The following is a 16,495-nucleotide window of genomic DNA, read 5'->3' on the forward strand; positions in this document are numbered from 1 at the left end:
TGCAAAATTACCTTCATACTCCCTCTGTCCCTGAATATATATCGTTTTTGCTTCCCAAAAAACAACTTTGACTAAATATAAATTAAAAAATATTAATATTTATGGTACATAATTAGTATCATTGGAAAGATCTTTGAATCTAGTTTTTAATAAATTTATTTGGAGATACAAATGTTGCACGTATTTTCTATAAATCGAATCAAACTTGCGGCACGCACACCAATGATGACAATTATTTATGAACGGAGGGAGTATTATTTAGGAGCGAGATTTTAGAAACGATTGGAGCAAGACAATAAATATACTCCTAACTTTTTTATCGGATGGAGTGCTCCCAACTTTTTTTTTGCGATTTGCTCCCAACTTTTTTTAGTCACTCGAAAAACTCATTAATTTAGCAAGTGATTTTTTAGAATTTATTTCTGTTTGAGAATTACATAGTACAACATTGATGCTCACAATACTCAAATCCTACCCATATGAGCACTTCCTAAGGACTGAGCTGTCATATCTCAGTTTTTAGAAATTTCATACTCAATGGATTATGTATAATTTAGTTATAGATTTATAAATACTTTTTAACAAGCATACACTTAAATAAATCTATAACTAAGTTATACATGATCCAATGAGTATAAAATTTTTACTACAATTTAATCATACAATAGTTAGCCCACCATAAAAATTTCATCACAACTGGACCATAGAAACTACAGCTATGAATTAATTATAGAAAAGCATAGATCTAAAGCTATAGCAAAAAAATTATACTAAAGCATACCATATTATATGTTCAGCGTGTATATTTACTCATATGGAATCCAACAAAATTAGATTTCCCATTTTATGATTTTTCTGTGATTTACTATGATTTTTCAAATATTCAGCCAAAATAAATAAAAAAGATAAAGATAAAATTTTCTTTGAAAACCACTTATAACCGGTTACGAATGGTTTTAAAAGTTAAGGGAGGTGGTTTACCCGGGTTTAGAGTTCATAGAGTAAAATCAAACTTTCGTAAAAGTTGAGGGAGCTAATGTGGATTTTTTTCAACTATTGGAGATGCTGTTTTTATTTTGGGCCGAACAAGCACAGTTGGGCCAAGCCCAATGGGCTTCCATCGCTCATCACGCCTCTCACCAATCACCGACGGCCAGATGCCCAGTCGTCCAGTCGTCCAGTCATGTCCAGCGCCGCCGCCGCCGCCTTCCGCCTGGGCCAGCGCGTGCACGCCGCCGGCGACCCCCGCCGCGTAGGCACGGTGCGCTACCTGGGCCCCGTAGAGGGCCACGCCGGAGACTGGGTCGGCGTCGACTGGGACGATGGCGCCGGCGGCCGGCACGACGGCTCGCTCGCCGGCCGCCGATACTTTGTTGCCGCGGGAGAGTGCTCGGCCTCCTTCGCGCGCCCCACCGCGATCAGCGGAGGGATCTCGCTCCCGGACGCGCTCCGCCTACGCTACCGCGTTCAGGACTTCACCAAGGAGGAGCAGGGTTAGTGCAGTGCGCGCCGACCGACGGCTCCCTGAATTTGCTGCCTTCACATTCTTTTGATCCGGCAATGCTCACTTTCTTTCAGCAAAGGAGTAGAAATATTTGTGAAAACATCATCGCAGTTTGTTGAACTTCCTTCGTAATTACCTTGATTACATGCTTTGGCGCACTGTGTTCAGATGAGATGTATGTCTTCTCGACAAGCCAGAAGCGTGTCTCTGTTGAATTTGTTGGCACAGACAAAGTTCAGGAGAAGCTCAACAACTTCAATGAGTTGACCAGTGCATCCGTTTCGTACATGGGAGTGAGCTCAATTGGAGCGCCGGATGAACTAAAGAGCTTGGTTCCAAGTAAATACTGTCTTATGAATTATCATCATCTTTTCCATTTTACTACTTGTTTTTATTGCAAATAAGCCATAATGCGTGTAGCAATTGGAGCAGATGGTTCTGCTACCATTTGTTTCTTCAGGGACTTATTAAAGCCTAGGTTTCCATTTGTTCTGACAACTGTTTTGCATGTTCCAGATCTCAGACTTCTTGACTTGACTGGAAATCTATTCTTACAGTGGCAAGTAAGAATTCCCACAGAGCGATTCTTGTTATTTCAATTGCTCTACTTACAATTGCGTGGCTTTATATAACATCAAAGCAACAAGAGAAACAGTGTTGGTGGTACTACCAAATGTTTGCAGCATATCCCCTGTCCTTCTGTGTTTAACTGTTTGTTCGTTTGCTGTGTCTAAACATTTTGGTTCCCTCTCAGGATATATCCTCTCTTTGTCAAGCACTGGCATCCCTGGAAGTTCTTAATTTGACAAACAATACCATGGAGAATGACGTTGTAGAAACTCCAATGCTCGAGAATATCAGAATTCTTGTTCTCAACAACTGTGGTGTAACATGGGAACTGGTATACCCAATTGCTGTCACTTTGAAGCTTTTGTTGTTAGTCATTGCCAATCACGCTGTGAGCTCATTTTAACTTCTTTATAACAGGTTGAAAAGATTAAAGTTTCCCTTTCATGTATCAGTGAACTCCACCTGATGTCAAACAGGCTCAATATGATCATGGTTAGTGTTTCTTCTTATACCTCAGCTTCCATGTGCATCCGATGATAATAGAGAACACATCTAGGTGTTTTTGAATTATCCTTTCCAATATTTCGAGTGCATGTTTTTCTTGTTTCAGCAAGGTGTACATCAACATTACAAATTATGATTTTTTGTACATCTAACTGTATCTCGCTTTCTTATCTAGAGCCCAGATGGAAAGTTTGTACAAGGTTTCAATACACTGCGACTCCTAAATCTAGAAGATAATCACATTGATTCATGGGATGAAATTGTGAAATTTTCTTACTTAAGAAGGTAAAAATGGAAATAGTAATGTTCCCACCCTTAATTTGATAGATACTTCTGCATTTGATTTGGGTATACTGTGAATATTTATGATCTCTCTCCCTTGTTTCTCCAGTTTGGAACAACTCCATTTGAACAAAAACAGGCTAAAGCATGTGAAGTATCCATCTAATCTTTCAACAGATGGACCTCTTGATGATGCAGCTGCTGTGCCATTTGAAAATTTGCAAGTTCTTTTGTTAGGTATATGCCTTCTGTGGGGTAGATTTTGTTGTCTTTGCCATATAAAGAACCCAAGATTCGAGCATGATTCTGTCTAACTTCAGTACTGCACTAGTGCTTCCTGCTTTTCAAATGGAAGTGAAAACTGAAGACACTGCTAATATTGATTTTTTTAAGTTCACCAGGATCTAATGACATAGATGACTTTTCTTCAGTGGATTCACTTAACCTGTTCCCAAATTTAAGGGTGAGCTGGTTTCAGTGAACTAGTTTTTTGGAATCTTGTTGCTGATCTATAATACATTGGTATGACCATACTGATCTCTAATTTTTTGTAGGATGTCAGGCTTTCTGATAATCCTATAGCTGATCCTGCCAAGGGCGGTGCTCCTCGTTTTGTGCTTGTTGCTCGACTTGTGAAAGTTGGAATACTAAATGGCAGTGAGGTTTATGCCAACTCCATGGATGTTTTTCTTAGAATGTACAATATGTTGTAAAGATATATGACATCCTTAATCCTTTTTGCCATGTCTAGATAAGCCCACGTGAACGGAGGGAATCTGAAATACGGTCAGTTGATCTTGATCCTTTGTATCTGTAAATCATTCCAACTAGTATATGACCGTATGAGGTTTCTTTGTGGTATGGCCAGTCAAGCCTATTTAGGATATCAGATCAGTATTAATGGAAATTTAAAAATGTTTTTTTCCTCTATCTGAACTGCAGAGTTTTCTTCTGGTTCTCTGAGGAAATGCTAGTACATTCTTTCAGGCTTTTTTTTAATAAAAAAGACCCTTCAATTGCCTTTCTAGAAGTCACACTGCAATTCTGATACAAGCAATGTCATTGTAGATATGTCCGCCTTGTTATGGGAAAAATAGAATCAAATGACCCAGAAGAGATCAAACGACTGCATCCTAGGTAAGTTTGTGGCATTTATCTCATTCTTAGGTTTTTAAATTGTATATGCTGACACAACATGATCCAGAGAAGTAACAGTCCATTGATTTTGTGATATAATTCTTTTTAGGGGTGACCGGGTAGGCATTCAGTTTTTTTTTTGTTTGGTTAATTTTCCTTTTGGAAATTTTGGCTCCTGACATTCGAAAAACAAACAAAGCAAATAAATTTTGGTTTCTGAAATTTACAAAACAATAGTAGTTCAGTGAAACTTCTTGGTTTGCACCGATTTCTTTCTCGAACACAGGAGAGCTGTCTGTCATTTCATTAAGAAAGGGAAAACTTACAAAAACGGGATGGCTAGAAAAAAACCATCCCAACATACCCACTCACACTACATATGCGCCACTGCAAAAAGAAAATAAAAATCCTACCATAACCAACTTGACATACTAGACCACTAAGGGCTTGGAGCAAGCAATCTCATGATAAGCTCCTGAAGAGCAGAACCACCGGCAAATCATACACCCTGAACTCTGTCTCCAATGGATCAGTGGATCTTAATCTAGCTGACCCCTGCCACACCTCCATGCCATCTGTTGCCATCACCTATCAGACCACGGATGTCAACAAATAGGCCTTGGGCCTTCATGTCGAGGTGGCATCGGCCTAGCTTTCTTCATCAGTTATGTCGCAAGAAACTACAGCTGAACCGAAAACTGAGAATATATGTTTCTTTTACCTTCAGTGTTTGGTGTGTCTTTGCCACCCCTAATCTGTTTCTTAAATGATCAAATTCAGTTATTGCGCTGAAGACCATCATTAGCCACGACATAACACATTCATTCAATATTCAATGGAATCAACATCATGCTGTGTATAATGCTAATGCAGTGATTATCTGTAACCACGAGAGCTGCAGCTGGCATGAATAGCCTATGGGATATGCAATACAGAATAATTATGGGTTTTGTGGCTAGCTTTCATCTATTAGTTTTATTCACTTGACATATACTTGATAGTTGCATAAATAGTGGTAAGATTGTTAATGATACTTATAGAGGTAGAAAAAAAAAACTTGATGCAGATTTGCTGAACTGAAGTCCTTTCATGGTATTGAAGATGAGAAGCCAACTTTAAGCACATCGGGACCACAAAAGATGGCGTCTGGCCTTATAAGTACTGCTGATCTTGAACTTCAATCTTGACTAGATTTACATAGTTGACGGGTCAGCTGAAAGAACTGGTTGTTTTTGTACGCTGCATACAGGTGTTACATTGAAATGTGTGGGGCCATCAATGGGTGAAAAGCAACCACTGACAAAGAAACTGCCTCCTACAACAACTGTGAGTAGTTGGTACTACATAGCTATCCTTATTTATCGGGTTGTTTGCATTCCTTTGGGAGGTCCTAGTTTTCAGTACAATGATGGTGGGACATGATTTCCTGATTTTTATTCGAGCTATCTCTTAGTAACATTTGATATGTTAGTTTGACTGCTGGGAACCAGTAAAAGTTGTGGTGCCTAGTAATTCAAAGACCCTTACTTGTTTCTTCCATGTATCGAGATGAAATAACGTTTAAACTCCTATGTGTTACAGGTCGGGAAGTTAAAATCTTTGTGTGAAAGCTTCTTTAAACTGAAGGACCTAAAAGTGAGACTGTTTGTCGAAGAAGAGGTATGAATTGTAACTGCGTCGCGTACGATTATTGTCTCATATGCCTATCGAAAAGATCTGGGGCTGTACCTTTCATGCATAAAGTCGTGTATGATGACTACTGCATTTACTGGAACAGGGATGCCCTCTACCACAACTTCTGGAGGAGGACACGGCCTCTCTGATGGAGCTTGGAATTGGCTCGGGCGCAACCATTGTTGTGGACGAAGAGAGCTAGCCAGTCGTCTTCAGAGAGGTCGGCAACTACGCAAACTACAGCAGTTATTAGTCTTTGAAGACAAGGGAGCTGATGATGCTCTTCGTTTACTGTACATTTCTTTCTGTGGAAATGTGCACTTGTTGAATATTGTTGCGGGTTTGGGATACAAAATGGATCAGCAATTTAGCATAGTAACAATATTGTGAAGACGGTTATTTGTTTTTGACAAGTTTTTTTCCCCGCCAAATGTAGGAAACTGCATAAAAAATTAGTTTATCTCAACAACTAAAAAGCGGTAAATGTCCAGCTCTACCGGCAGGATGAAAGTTACCGCGACTCCCCAGCCCTACGACGATTTCTCCCACCCCCCGCCGCGGCCCTCCCTCCCGTCAAAATCAAAACCCAGCTCATTGCGCCCGAGAAAAATGCCGCCGCCCGCTCCCTGCTCTCCCGACCCAACCCCCTCTCCTCGGCCGTCGCCGCACCACCACCGCCCGCTCCCTGCTCTCCTGATCCAATCCGCCCTCCGCGGCCACACAACTCGGCTGTCTGAAAGGTCTTAATGGCTAGAGGGGGGTGAATAGCCTAATAAAATTTCTACAACAACACTTAACAAAGTGGTTAGACAATTATGAGGCGAAGCGAGTGTTGCGCTAGCCTACATAAAATGCAAGCCACCTACCACAATTCTAGTTTAGATAGTGTCTATTCACACAATAGCAAAGACACTATCCTATGTTAGTGTGCTCTCAAAGACCAACTAAAGAGCCACACCAACCAAGCAAGCAAGCTCTCACAACTAGCTACACTAAAGAGCTTGTCAACTAGTTTGCGGTAAAGTAAAGAGAGTGATTAGGATAGTTATACCGCCGTGTAGATGAAGTACCAATCAATCACAAAGATGAATAACAATGAAGACCAATCACCTCGGAATCAATGATGAACACAATGATTTTTACCGAGGTTCACTTGCTTGCCGGCAAGCTAGTCCTCGTTGTGGCGATTCACTCACTTGGAGGTTCACACGCCAAACCCTCAATAGGGTGCCACACAACCAACACAAGATGAGGATCACACAAGCCACGAGCAATCCACTAGAGTACCTTTTAGCGCTCCGCCGGGGAAAGGTCAAGAACCCCTCACAATCACCACGATCGGAGCCGAAGACAATCACCACCTCCGCTCAACGATCCTCGCTGCTCCAAGCCATCTAGGTTGTGGCAACCACCAAGAGTAACAAGCGAAATCCGCAGCGAAACACGAACACTAAGTGCCTCTAGATGCAATCACTCAAGCAATGCACTTGGATCACTCCCAATCTCACTATGATGATGAATCAATGATGTAGATGAGTGGGAGGACTTTGGTTAGGCTCACAAGGTTGCTATGTCAATGAAAAATAGCCAAAGATATGAGCCACAGCCGGCTATGGGGATTAAATAGAAGCCCCCATGAAATAGAGCCGTTGTACCCCTTCACTGGGTACTCTGCGCTCTAACCGGACGCTCCGGTCCACTTGACCGAACCCTGGACTCAGCGTCCGATCCACAAATGGACGCCACGTGTCATCAGCTTCAAACTCTGTTCGTCGGATTCCAACGGCTATGAAGCTGACCGGACGCTCCGGTTAAAACTGACCGAACGCTGGAACCTCAGCGTCCGGTCAAGTACAGTAAGGGTCAAAACCTGGTTTTCCGCGACCGGACGCGTCCGGTCCACCTCGACCGGACACAACCCAGCATCTGGTGGTAAACCCTAGCCACTGTACCGACAGTCAACGCGACCGGACACAGGCAGTCAGCGTCCGGTGCTTCTGGATCCAGCGTCCGGTCACTGGACCGACGCTGGCATCAGCTCTGTTCTCACTTCTATCTTCTCCACCCTTGCTCCAATGTGCCAACCACTAAGAATTTGCATCCGGCGCAATAGAAAATAGGCATTCTATTTTCCCGAAAGCGCCGAATCTCAACCCTGCAAACACCTTGTGCACATGTGTTAGCATATTTTCACAAATATTATCAAGGGTGTTAGCACTCCACTAGATACTAAATGCATATGCAATGAGTTAGAGCATCTAGTGGCACTTTGATAACCGCATTCCGATACGAGTTTCACTCCTCTTAATAGTACGGCTATCAAACCTAAATGTGATCACGCTTTCTAAGTGTCTTGATCACCAAAAACAAAATAGCTCCTACAAGTTATACCTTTGCCTTGAGCTTTTTATTTTTCTCTTTCTTCTCTTCAAGTTTAAGCCCTTGATCATCTCCATGCTATCACCATTGTCATGTTATGATTTTCATTAGCTTCTATACTTGAAATATGCTACCTATCTCATGATCACTTGATGAACTAGGTTAGCACTTAGTTTCATCAATTTACCGAAACGACTTTCACCGTCGTCGCTCGGATTCTCCCACCTAGGTCCTGGCGCCCGCCGCTGCTCGTCCACTGCCACGGCCGCCAACCAAGCTACGACGCCGGCGGCTGCGGCGGCCCCTTCCCTCCATCCGTACCGCTACCGCAGGTGAGTCCCGAGGATGAAAACTCTCATCTCTCACTCACTTCCGTGTCATTCGAGCGCTTCCCTTTACAGCCGTTCTGCCACAGATCCGCTTTTCTTCATACGAGCAGGTTAGCCATTCTACCTCTCCGTCTAGCAGCGGCACCGTCGCAGGTCCTAATTCCGGACCGCCGACCTATGGGGCTCGCTGGAACAGGTACACGTTCTTCCTCCGTCCACACGTGTCTCACTCCTGGCGGACTTCCCTTCTTAATTTCCATTCGTTCATTCCTTGTCTGATTCTTATTGCGGCCAATGTTATTTGTTTGTTCCATCCGGTGACTTGCTGGGTAGATTTTTCCAGTCGAAGAACAGAATCTGATTAGATTTTTTCCCAATCGGGAAAAACTAGGTGCCCATGCTGCAACGATCAGGTGTTGTTAGGCTAGCTGCCCTTAGATATGAAACAAACGTGCAGACTGAAAGGCTACCCCGATGAAACTGGGTCTAGGTTGGAGCAGATACTTCATTAGGCTGGAGCAGTTACTTTACTTCAACCACTAACGTGACTCCAGAGTCCAGACTTGATAAAGGTCATTTAGTGGATAGTTGAAACTTTAGAGCAATGAGAAGATAGACCAGAGACGCACTCAACAGTTATCTGACTAGCTCACGTCTTCCCGCCGCTGTTAGTACCCTCCGTTGCTTTTACCTGTGCAGTTGGACTTAGAAAAAAATTCTATCTTTCGTCATAAGTAAGGCCGATTTACAGAAATTTGTACTTGTAGATTCCTGCAATGCAATAGGCTATCTAGATCAATACCACCATACCTGGTGTAATCAACAAAATAGTTGTAGCCACCAGTTGAAGCTGCAGCTTCATTGGATGTACGCAGTATGGGTTCGATTTGATGCTTGCAATAGTGGAGTTCCTGTGTGATCGATGCTAATATTCATTTTGGGTTTTGGCTTCCAGGGGCCGCAGGGTACCAGTTCTAGCTGGACTCTTACCACGTCTTGGCTTCTGGCATAGGTGGATGATGGTGGGCTTCGTGATACTTTGCCTGTGAATTAGCAGATGTTGCTAGATGAAATTACATATTGCCTTGAGAGTTCTTTCTGAAAATAGGGTAAAAAAGGGCTGTGCGGGGTCTGGGAAAAGGTGTTAGTGGCAAGCAAAGTTCAGCTAGGCGCTGGGCGGAATCTAGGCGCTGACCCTCAGCCTAGCGCCTAGGCGGGATTAATCGCGCCTAGGCGTTCCTAGGCGTTTTCCTAGGCGTTTTCCAATACATACTTAAATTTATTAATACATACTTAAGTACTTAAAAGAAAAGAAAAAATAGAAGACCAATGGTCATGGAACAGGGAGAAAAGAGAAGAAAGGCCCATAAAAACGGCCCAACCCACCTTATCCACCGTTAAAAACGGCCCAGCGCACCTTCTCCACGCCTCCTCCCACACCGCCGCCGCCCGCGCCTGCGCCCGCCCGAGCGCCCGCCGCCGCTCGCAGCTCCTCCCCCACCGACGACCTCCGCCAGGCGCTCCTCCACCACCACCGCCGCCCGCGCAAGCCCGCGCGAGCGCCCGCCGCCGCTCGCAGCTCCTCCTCCCCCACCGACGACCTCCGCCAGGCGCTCCTCCACCACCACCGCCGCCCGCGCAAGCCCGCGCGAGCGCCCGCCGCCGCTCGCAGCTCCTCCTCCCCCACCGACGACCTCCGCCAGGCGCTCCTCCACCACCACCGCCGCCGCCGCCGAGCCGCCGCCGCCTAGGGGTCCGCCTACCCCCATAGGCGAGGCGGACACCCTCCGACTAGAGCCTAGTCGCGCCTAGGCGAGCGCCTAGCGGAACTATGGTGGCAAGCCTTACCCTCGCCTGTGCAATGCGAGGAGACCGCGACTCGATTTATGAAAATAGGGTGCAGCCATGAATTGAAAAACATACCTACAATTATTTGTTTTGTCAAGATGACCCTGTGATTACTGTGTCCAATGTTCAGCAGCACGTATGTCACATGCTCGTGTATTAGTTTATCCCTCGAGTCTAGTTGTTGACTTTTGTCTCACAACCTGACCATGTTTCCTGTACATTGATCATGATTCCTAGAGCTTTCATGGATGTTTGCCTCCATTGCAGCCTCAATTATTTCGATTCAGATGCAGTTTTGATATATGCTTGAATGCATACACTGTTCTTGTTTTGTTGTAGATATAAAATCATTGGGTTATTTGTGAACAAAGAAAAGTGCACATTTATGAATAATGATATTGTGTCCATCTTTTTTAGGTCAATAGACCCTATTGCTATGCTGTGAATCCTACTGCTCTGCTGTAATCTGCTCTTCAGGCTCTCTCCTCGTGTGGAGCACATTCTCAAGCGGCTCCGCGCGTTTGGAGACTTAAAGTTGCGCAAGATCGTTTTTTCCCCTCCACGCTGCATTTCCCTTTCCTGAATATGTACTTTTTCTAGGACTAAATAGTCACCATTTGATTCTTGTATATATATTTTTTTTCGATGGATGTAGTCTGTTCACATGCCTTATTGATAGTTGCAGGTCAACACCATGCATTGAATTAGCATTAAACAGGGTACAGAAGGTGTATGTGTAGGCAGCACTAATATGCTATTTTAAAGAATTTGAAGCCATTGTATTGCAAAGACTGGATATTAGAAATCTAAAGATGGTATGTAATCTAATTCATTTGTACTGCGATGTGGGCATCTAAAGACCTTTTTATTCCTTTTCTTTGAGATAGTGGGCATCTCAATAATTGATAAGGCAAAACTATAACAGGCGAAGGCTGTTTAACGTTGCATGGAGGCCAAAATAATTTTTCAAAAGTTGCCATCATAAACACCTTTCTCTGCATATATAGTTAAGCAGCAACAACACCTCGATCATTTGAATACTGTTGTTAAGCTTTGCTACTTTGGAGTTCGAATAAAAACTGTTTAGGCAGGAACATTAATCCAAAGTGTGTATTACTGCATACTAAGCATTTTTGTTAGCAGTATAAACTGTCTATACAAACAATAAAATATTTTTAGTTAGCAGTTTTTGGACAGATTTAGCACCCTTTTTTGCATTGTGGAAATATCTTAGTGTTTCTACAGTTCCTAAACTTATGGAAACAATTGACAGACCTTTTTTTTGCATCATGTAAGTTTTCCAAGGCCACCGAGTTTCAGGACATGGTAATCACATTATTTTGTTCTTAGCAAGTTTTGGATACTCCTTTGCATGAACATATGCATTCTAATTATCTGATCTTACATGTTCGACCAGACTTTCTGATTTGATGTTTGTGACAAAATACAGAGTATTATTATTTCAATCAAGTTTCATATACTTTTTTGCAAGTTATCGGTTTACATTCTTTTTAATTAGTGACGCTCCTAAACTAAAACCACCTCTTATTAATGCTGCTATGTGATGTTGTTTAGGTACAACAAAAAGGAAGACAACAACTAACTAATAATATTGTATATAAAGAGGTTCTAACTCAATAAAAAAGGTAATATCTTTCATTACATATTTTTTTTCAAGATAGTCAACAATACTTTAGCTTTAAATATTACTAACAAACAACTTATATACAGGACACTTCCAACATAGCTTGGAGAACTTCAAGTGACTACTTGATTGTTGGTTCTTGCCTAGTCAAATACCCAAAGGGTGTGGTTTAGAAAGTGTGGCACTTAGGTTTGTCAGAGAATACATTTAGGACAAGAAGTGATACAGTAGCTAATGAACTAGGTTCTTACAGTATTACAATATAAACTTGATTGTTTCGGTTTCATATAAAAACTTGAGTTATATTTTAATTGTCCGTCTTTCATGAAGACTTATGTACTATTGATATTCCGTACATCTGCTCGCAATATTTTTTTGGTAACAGTATAACACACGTTCATATATGTTATCGTGGCATTATTTTTCACGTTGCAATGCACGGGCATTTACCTAGTTAAAAAAAATCATGTAACCTCTTGTTGGAACGCACTCATGGAGTCATGGGGCAGGGCCCTCAATCTTAGAGGGAGCTCTTAGAGTTAGAGTTTATGGGTTTAGATCTCTTGGTCTCCGAGGATGAGAGTTGTGATCTAGAACTTACAATCTAGTGTTTTGAGCTTTTAAACAACATTGGTGCTTACTTCTAAGGATCATGATGAATTTGGTACAACTGTCTAAAGGACCAAAGGATCTTCTACCTCAGCAACTTTCCAACAACTTTATTAAATCCCTAAGTATTGTTATCCTCCGTGTCTGATACCTCGCAAGCCAAAGATAGAGAGCAGGGATGTCACTCTATAGAGAAACTATTGGAGAGTGAAAAAGAAAGAGAGAAATTTTAATAAGTGAAAAAGAAAGAGAAATTTATATTCAAATAACTTTCTAAATAATGATTTAGAGAGTTTATACGTGAAAAAGAAAGAGAGAAATTTTTATTTAAATAACTTTCTAAATAATTATTTAGAGAGTGAGTCTTAAAAAAAACTCTCGAAGATGCTGGAACATGTTTAATGCTAATAACCAATGTATTTGTCAAAAACGAGGTAAGTCCACTCTCCGTGTTTGAAGCATCTTCTCAATAACTGTTGCAGTGTTGCTGATAAAAAAAATCAAAACCATTGATGAACAATACAAAGTCGCTATCGTACAAACACTGATTGTAAAGTTACACGTGTCACCCGTTGGTTGTCAAGCAAGGATGGCCGGTGTCTAAAGTCCAAATCCAATTTATATCTGTTTTTGTTTAAACAGCTGCAGGATTTGGTGATTTGCACTCCACCCGACGTTGCTTTGCCCGAAACTTTTGCTTGCTACGACGGAGGCCCGCCAGATCCAAGGTTCCGGGGCGTCCTCCTCCATTCCGGTCCTCTCAACCTTCCATCTCCCACCCGTTCCTCGTCGGAGCACCAGCACGAGCACCAAAGGGCCCCGGACTGCGTTCAACTCTGCTCTCCTTTTCTTCACCTGTTCACCCCTCGTCGGACAACTGGGCGACCGCCGCTGACGCCCTAAGCCAGGTGCCCAGGTCTTCGCCGGCGACACTCCACCAGGTATACGCACCCCCTTCTCCTCCCTTCCTGCTATTTGGCTATTTATATTCGGATCTGAGCCGATTGTACATGTGTATTATGCCTACTAAACCAAAAATTATTGTTTGTGCACACCCATGTCCTGTACTGCTCCGCCCCTGCCCCTGCTCCCTTCAACTCCACCACCAGGGAATGCCCCCGGCTTAATTGAATGGGCTCTCTTCTCACCAGGGCTGGCGCATGGCTCCAGGCCAAGATTGTTGATCCCGTGCTGCAGGTCATCAGAAGGTAGGGACCCCCACTCTTTTCCCCATCTGCTGCACTTCTTCAACCCAATCGCTTCATTTCAGTCATAATAATAGCTAATGCGTCCTACGGAGGAGCACTGCATTTCAGGCCAAGATTTTGGCATTCAGCTTGGCAGTACCCTGATTCTTTGCATGCATGTCTTCTCCATCTGCTTCTTGAATGAGGTTGTTGACAATCTTCTGTTGGGATGCCGTGCAGGGGAGCAGAACCCAAGCAATTGGCCTTCTCTGCTGCCCTTGGTCTCACGATTGGGATCTTTCCAATATGTGGTAAGGAGCTCCCTAGTATATGCATTTCATTGTCCCACTTTCTTATCATGCAACTAAAGCATGACCCATCTTTTCTATTCTTCTTTTTTTTTCGAAGGCATGATCATTCTTACCCTCTCAAGTTTCCCGTGCTTCAGTGTTGGTATTCTGTCAAATGTCTTCTGGTTCTTGATTCATCCCAACCATCATGTTATTGGCAGTAGCCTGTATGGGAGGCCAAAAATAAAACCCCTTTTTAGCTCTGGTGCACCTATAAGTACGACATAAATTAAATTTACTCTAAAAGTTTCTCAAAATTTCAACAGTAGTCATGCTCAATCATGCCTGCAAACCAATCTGGCAGTCATGCTTAATCACTAATCCTGCATTATATCAATTGGCGATCCAGCCATATGTTCCTCAAAGCATCATCACTTATCCTTGAGCATATTGTGATTCCAGGGACCACTGTTATTCTTGGTGCTGTTGCTGTAGCAATGTTGGGAAGTCGTTGCAATGCTGTTACTGTTATGGTTCTAAATTTGGCCGCCACTCCCATTGAGCTAAGGTACACACAGTCAATCTCCTGTGGCCAAAGCCATACCTGATTGCCTACGAAGGTCTGAGTCTCTGTGAGATCATTTGCATAGATCAAGCTTGGATTCTAGTAGTATGCTAGTGACTGCATCAAGAAACAATCTTGCATAACTGTATCTGCACTGCCACACAGCCAAAATCAGTTATTACTATCACGTTTATGGGTGTAAGGATTTTGCAGGCTCTATTGAGTAACTGAATATATTTGTTAAATTCTGCCCTGCGTCAATGATCTGCTTCATTTTGCTTTACAATTCAACTGAGACATGCTTTTGATATGAATAACCAACTGTACAACAGCGGTGTATGCTTCTAATCCAGCCACCTGATGAGTTTCTCAGTTCTCTACATTCTTTCTTTCTGGTTTTAATATGTTTGGCTCTGCTAATTGCTGAACCCCCTTTTCTGCAGCTTGATCGTCCCTTTTTTGCGTTTGGGGGAAACCATCACTGGCAGTGGGCACTTCCCCTTGACGGCCAATGCATTGAAGAATGTCCTCACTGGTCATGCCTCAAAGGATGTGCTACTGAGCATCGTCCGTGCGGTTAGTGAACAGCCTTTCCGCAATCAGTTCTGCTTATTCATAGGATAGGAGCACTATTTTACTCTTGCTTTGCTGCGACATTGACATAAGACTACTGCTATTGTCGACAACAGATGCTGGGTTGGCTCGTTGCTGCACCATTTGTACTGGCCGTGCTGTATGTTGTTTCGTTCCCTTGTTTCAAGGTCTTGGTCAACAGGTTTGGCGGCATTCCTTCGAGCCCCAGGACCCCAATCAAGGCGGTGTAACTACTGTGGCAGGTTGAATTGAATGCTCCTGAAATTGTGTACAACAAATTCTTTGTGATGCCGTCGGGTTGAGATGGGTTCCAGCATCATGTTGCTCGGCCATCCCAGGCACTGGCGAATAAATACGACTTGAGAGGCATGTGTCCTCTATAATTCTGTATGCTGACTTCACAATCATATAGTGAGATGTGTATTTATGAATTTATTTACGAAGTCTTTGAATAAAGCTAGGAAGCACAAAGGGCACGGACCACTGTGCCATTCTTCCCGTTGTATCGCATGGGCTGTGTTCAGCTAAATTTTCTGTAGGTACTGGTACTGTACATGCTTGTAGGAATTCAGAAACAGATGTTTGAAATTTGAATCATAAGTTTTCAGTGGCAAGGTAACCTAGTGATTAATAATCCTATTAAAATGTACTCTCTCTGTTTCAAATTATAAGAAATTTTGACTTATATATTGTTTTTAGTTATTACATACCTAGACATAGTGCATAGCAAAAACTATGTATCTGGAAAAGTCAAATTATCTTATGTTTGGAATGGAGGGAGTTCTCATTTTAGTTAATTAAAAAGTAAAATAGAAATACTCATAAGAAGGGCGGGCTTGGTGCAAGCGGTAGAGTCTTACCGTCTGTGACCGGAAGGTTCCATGTTCGAGTCGCGATCTCCTCGCATTGCACAGGCGAGGGTAAGGCTTGCCACTGACACCCTTCCCCAGACCCCGCACAGAGCAGGAGCTCTCTGCACTGGGTACGCCCTTTTTTAAGAAATACTCCCAACTTAGGAACCGTACCTCGCAAAATGCTTTAGAAGTTGTAATATGGATGCCCCACTCTGCGTGGCGAAATTTCTTTTCTGAAACGAAAGGCACGAGGACTGCCTCTCAAGACAGGCCAGATACAAGAAGAAAAAACAACATTCGTAAAAAAACTATATAAAAAGTTGTACAAAGAGGTTAAAAACGCTCATAGTCAGTCTATCAGAATCGCGAGATGTTCTGAGCCTGCCATGATCCACATTCTGATCCCATCTATCATTTTTGTAGAGTAGCTGATTACAAGCTAACTCTCTCCAATTGAAAACCCAAGCATTTCTAGCAACGTTCATGGTTTGTTATGGATGGAGAAGCACCCATGAACTCGAATT

The 16,495-nt window shown here is 42.8% G+C and overlaps 3 protein-coding genes across 5 annotated transcripts; all 3 read left to right on the forward strand.

The window, feature by feature from the left end:
• The first annotated feature begins 1,141 nt into the window (after positions 1 to 1,141).
• LOC136471188 (tubulin-folding cofactor E-like) lies at positions 1,142 to 6,119 on the forward strand. The gene is made up of 15 exons (XM_066468929.1): positions 1,142 to 1,493; positions 1,673 to 1,843; positions 2,021 to 2,067; positions 2,259 to 2,405; positions 2,492 to 2,566; positions 2,754 to 2,863; positions 2,970 to 3,097; positions 3,262 to 3,323; positions 3,415 to 3,522; positions 3,612 to 3,646; positions 3,929 to 3,997; positions 5,064 to 5,155; positions 5,247 to 5,323; positions 5,579 to 5,656; positions 5,775 to 6,119. Exons 1-15 carry the CDS (start codon positions 1,184 to 1,186, stop codon positions 5,871 to 5,873), a joined length of 1,608 nt encoding a protein of 535 aa, XP_066325026.1. The 5' UTR covers positions 1,142 to 1,183; the 3' UTR covers positions 5,874 to 6,119.
• A 35-nt stretch (positions 6,120 to 6,154) lies between these two features.
• Positions 6,155 to 11,795, forward strand: LOC136468613 (uncharacterized). Its single transcript, XM_066467116.1, has 5 exons — positions 6,155 to 6,181; positions 8,224 to 8,382; positions 8,466 to 8,575; positions 9,335 to 9,401; positions 10,645 to 11,795. The coding sequence occupies exons 1-5, from the start codon at positions 6,155 to 6,157 to the stop codon at positions 10,690 to 10,692; spliced, it is 411 nt and encodes a 136-aa protein (XP_066323213.1). The 3' UTR covers positions 10,693 to 11,795.
• A 632-nt stretch (positions 11,796 to 12,427) lies between these two features.
• Positions 12,428 to 15,615, forward strand: LOC136475810 (uncharacterized). Of its 3 annotated transcripts, none has more exons than XM_066473430.1 (7): positions 12,428 to 13,422; positions 13,591 to 13,689; positions 13,909 to 13,979; positions 14,077 to 14,121; positions 14,421 to 14,526; positions 14,967 to 15,099; positions 15,213 to 15,615. In XM_066473430.1, exons 2-7 carry the CDS (start codon positions 13,613 to 13,615, stop codon positions 15,345 to 15,347), a joined length of 567 nt encoding a protein of 188 aa, XP_066329527.1. In that variant the 5' UTR covers positions 12,428 to 13,422; positions 13,591 to 13,612; the 3' UTR covers positions 15,348 to 15,615. The 3 variants fall into 3 exon arrangements, with proteins under 3 accessions (XP_066329527.1, XP_066329530.1, XP_066329529.1); XM_066473433.1 differs by having other exon boundaries at positions 13,124 to 13,422; positions 13,633 to 13,689; positions 13,798 to 13,979; XM_066473432.1 differs by lacking the exon at positions 14,077 to 14,121 and having other exon boundaries at positions 13,124 to 13,422.
• The last annotated feature ends 880 nt before the right edge of the window (positions 15,616 to 16,495 follow it).

The sequence above is a fragment of the Miscanthus floridulus genome, chromosome 8, assembly GCF_019320115.1.
Source record: "Miscanthus floridulus cultivar M001 chromosome 8, ASM1932011v1, whole genome shotgun sequence".
In the NCBI taxonomy this organism is placed as follows: Eukaryota; Viridiplantae; Streptophyta; class Magnoliopsida; order Poales; family Poaceae; genus Miscanthus; species Miscanthus floridulus.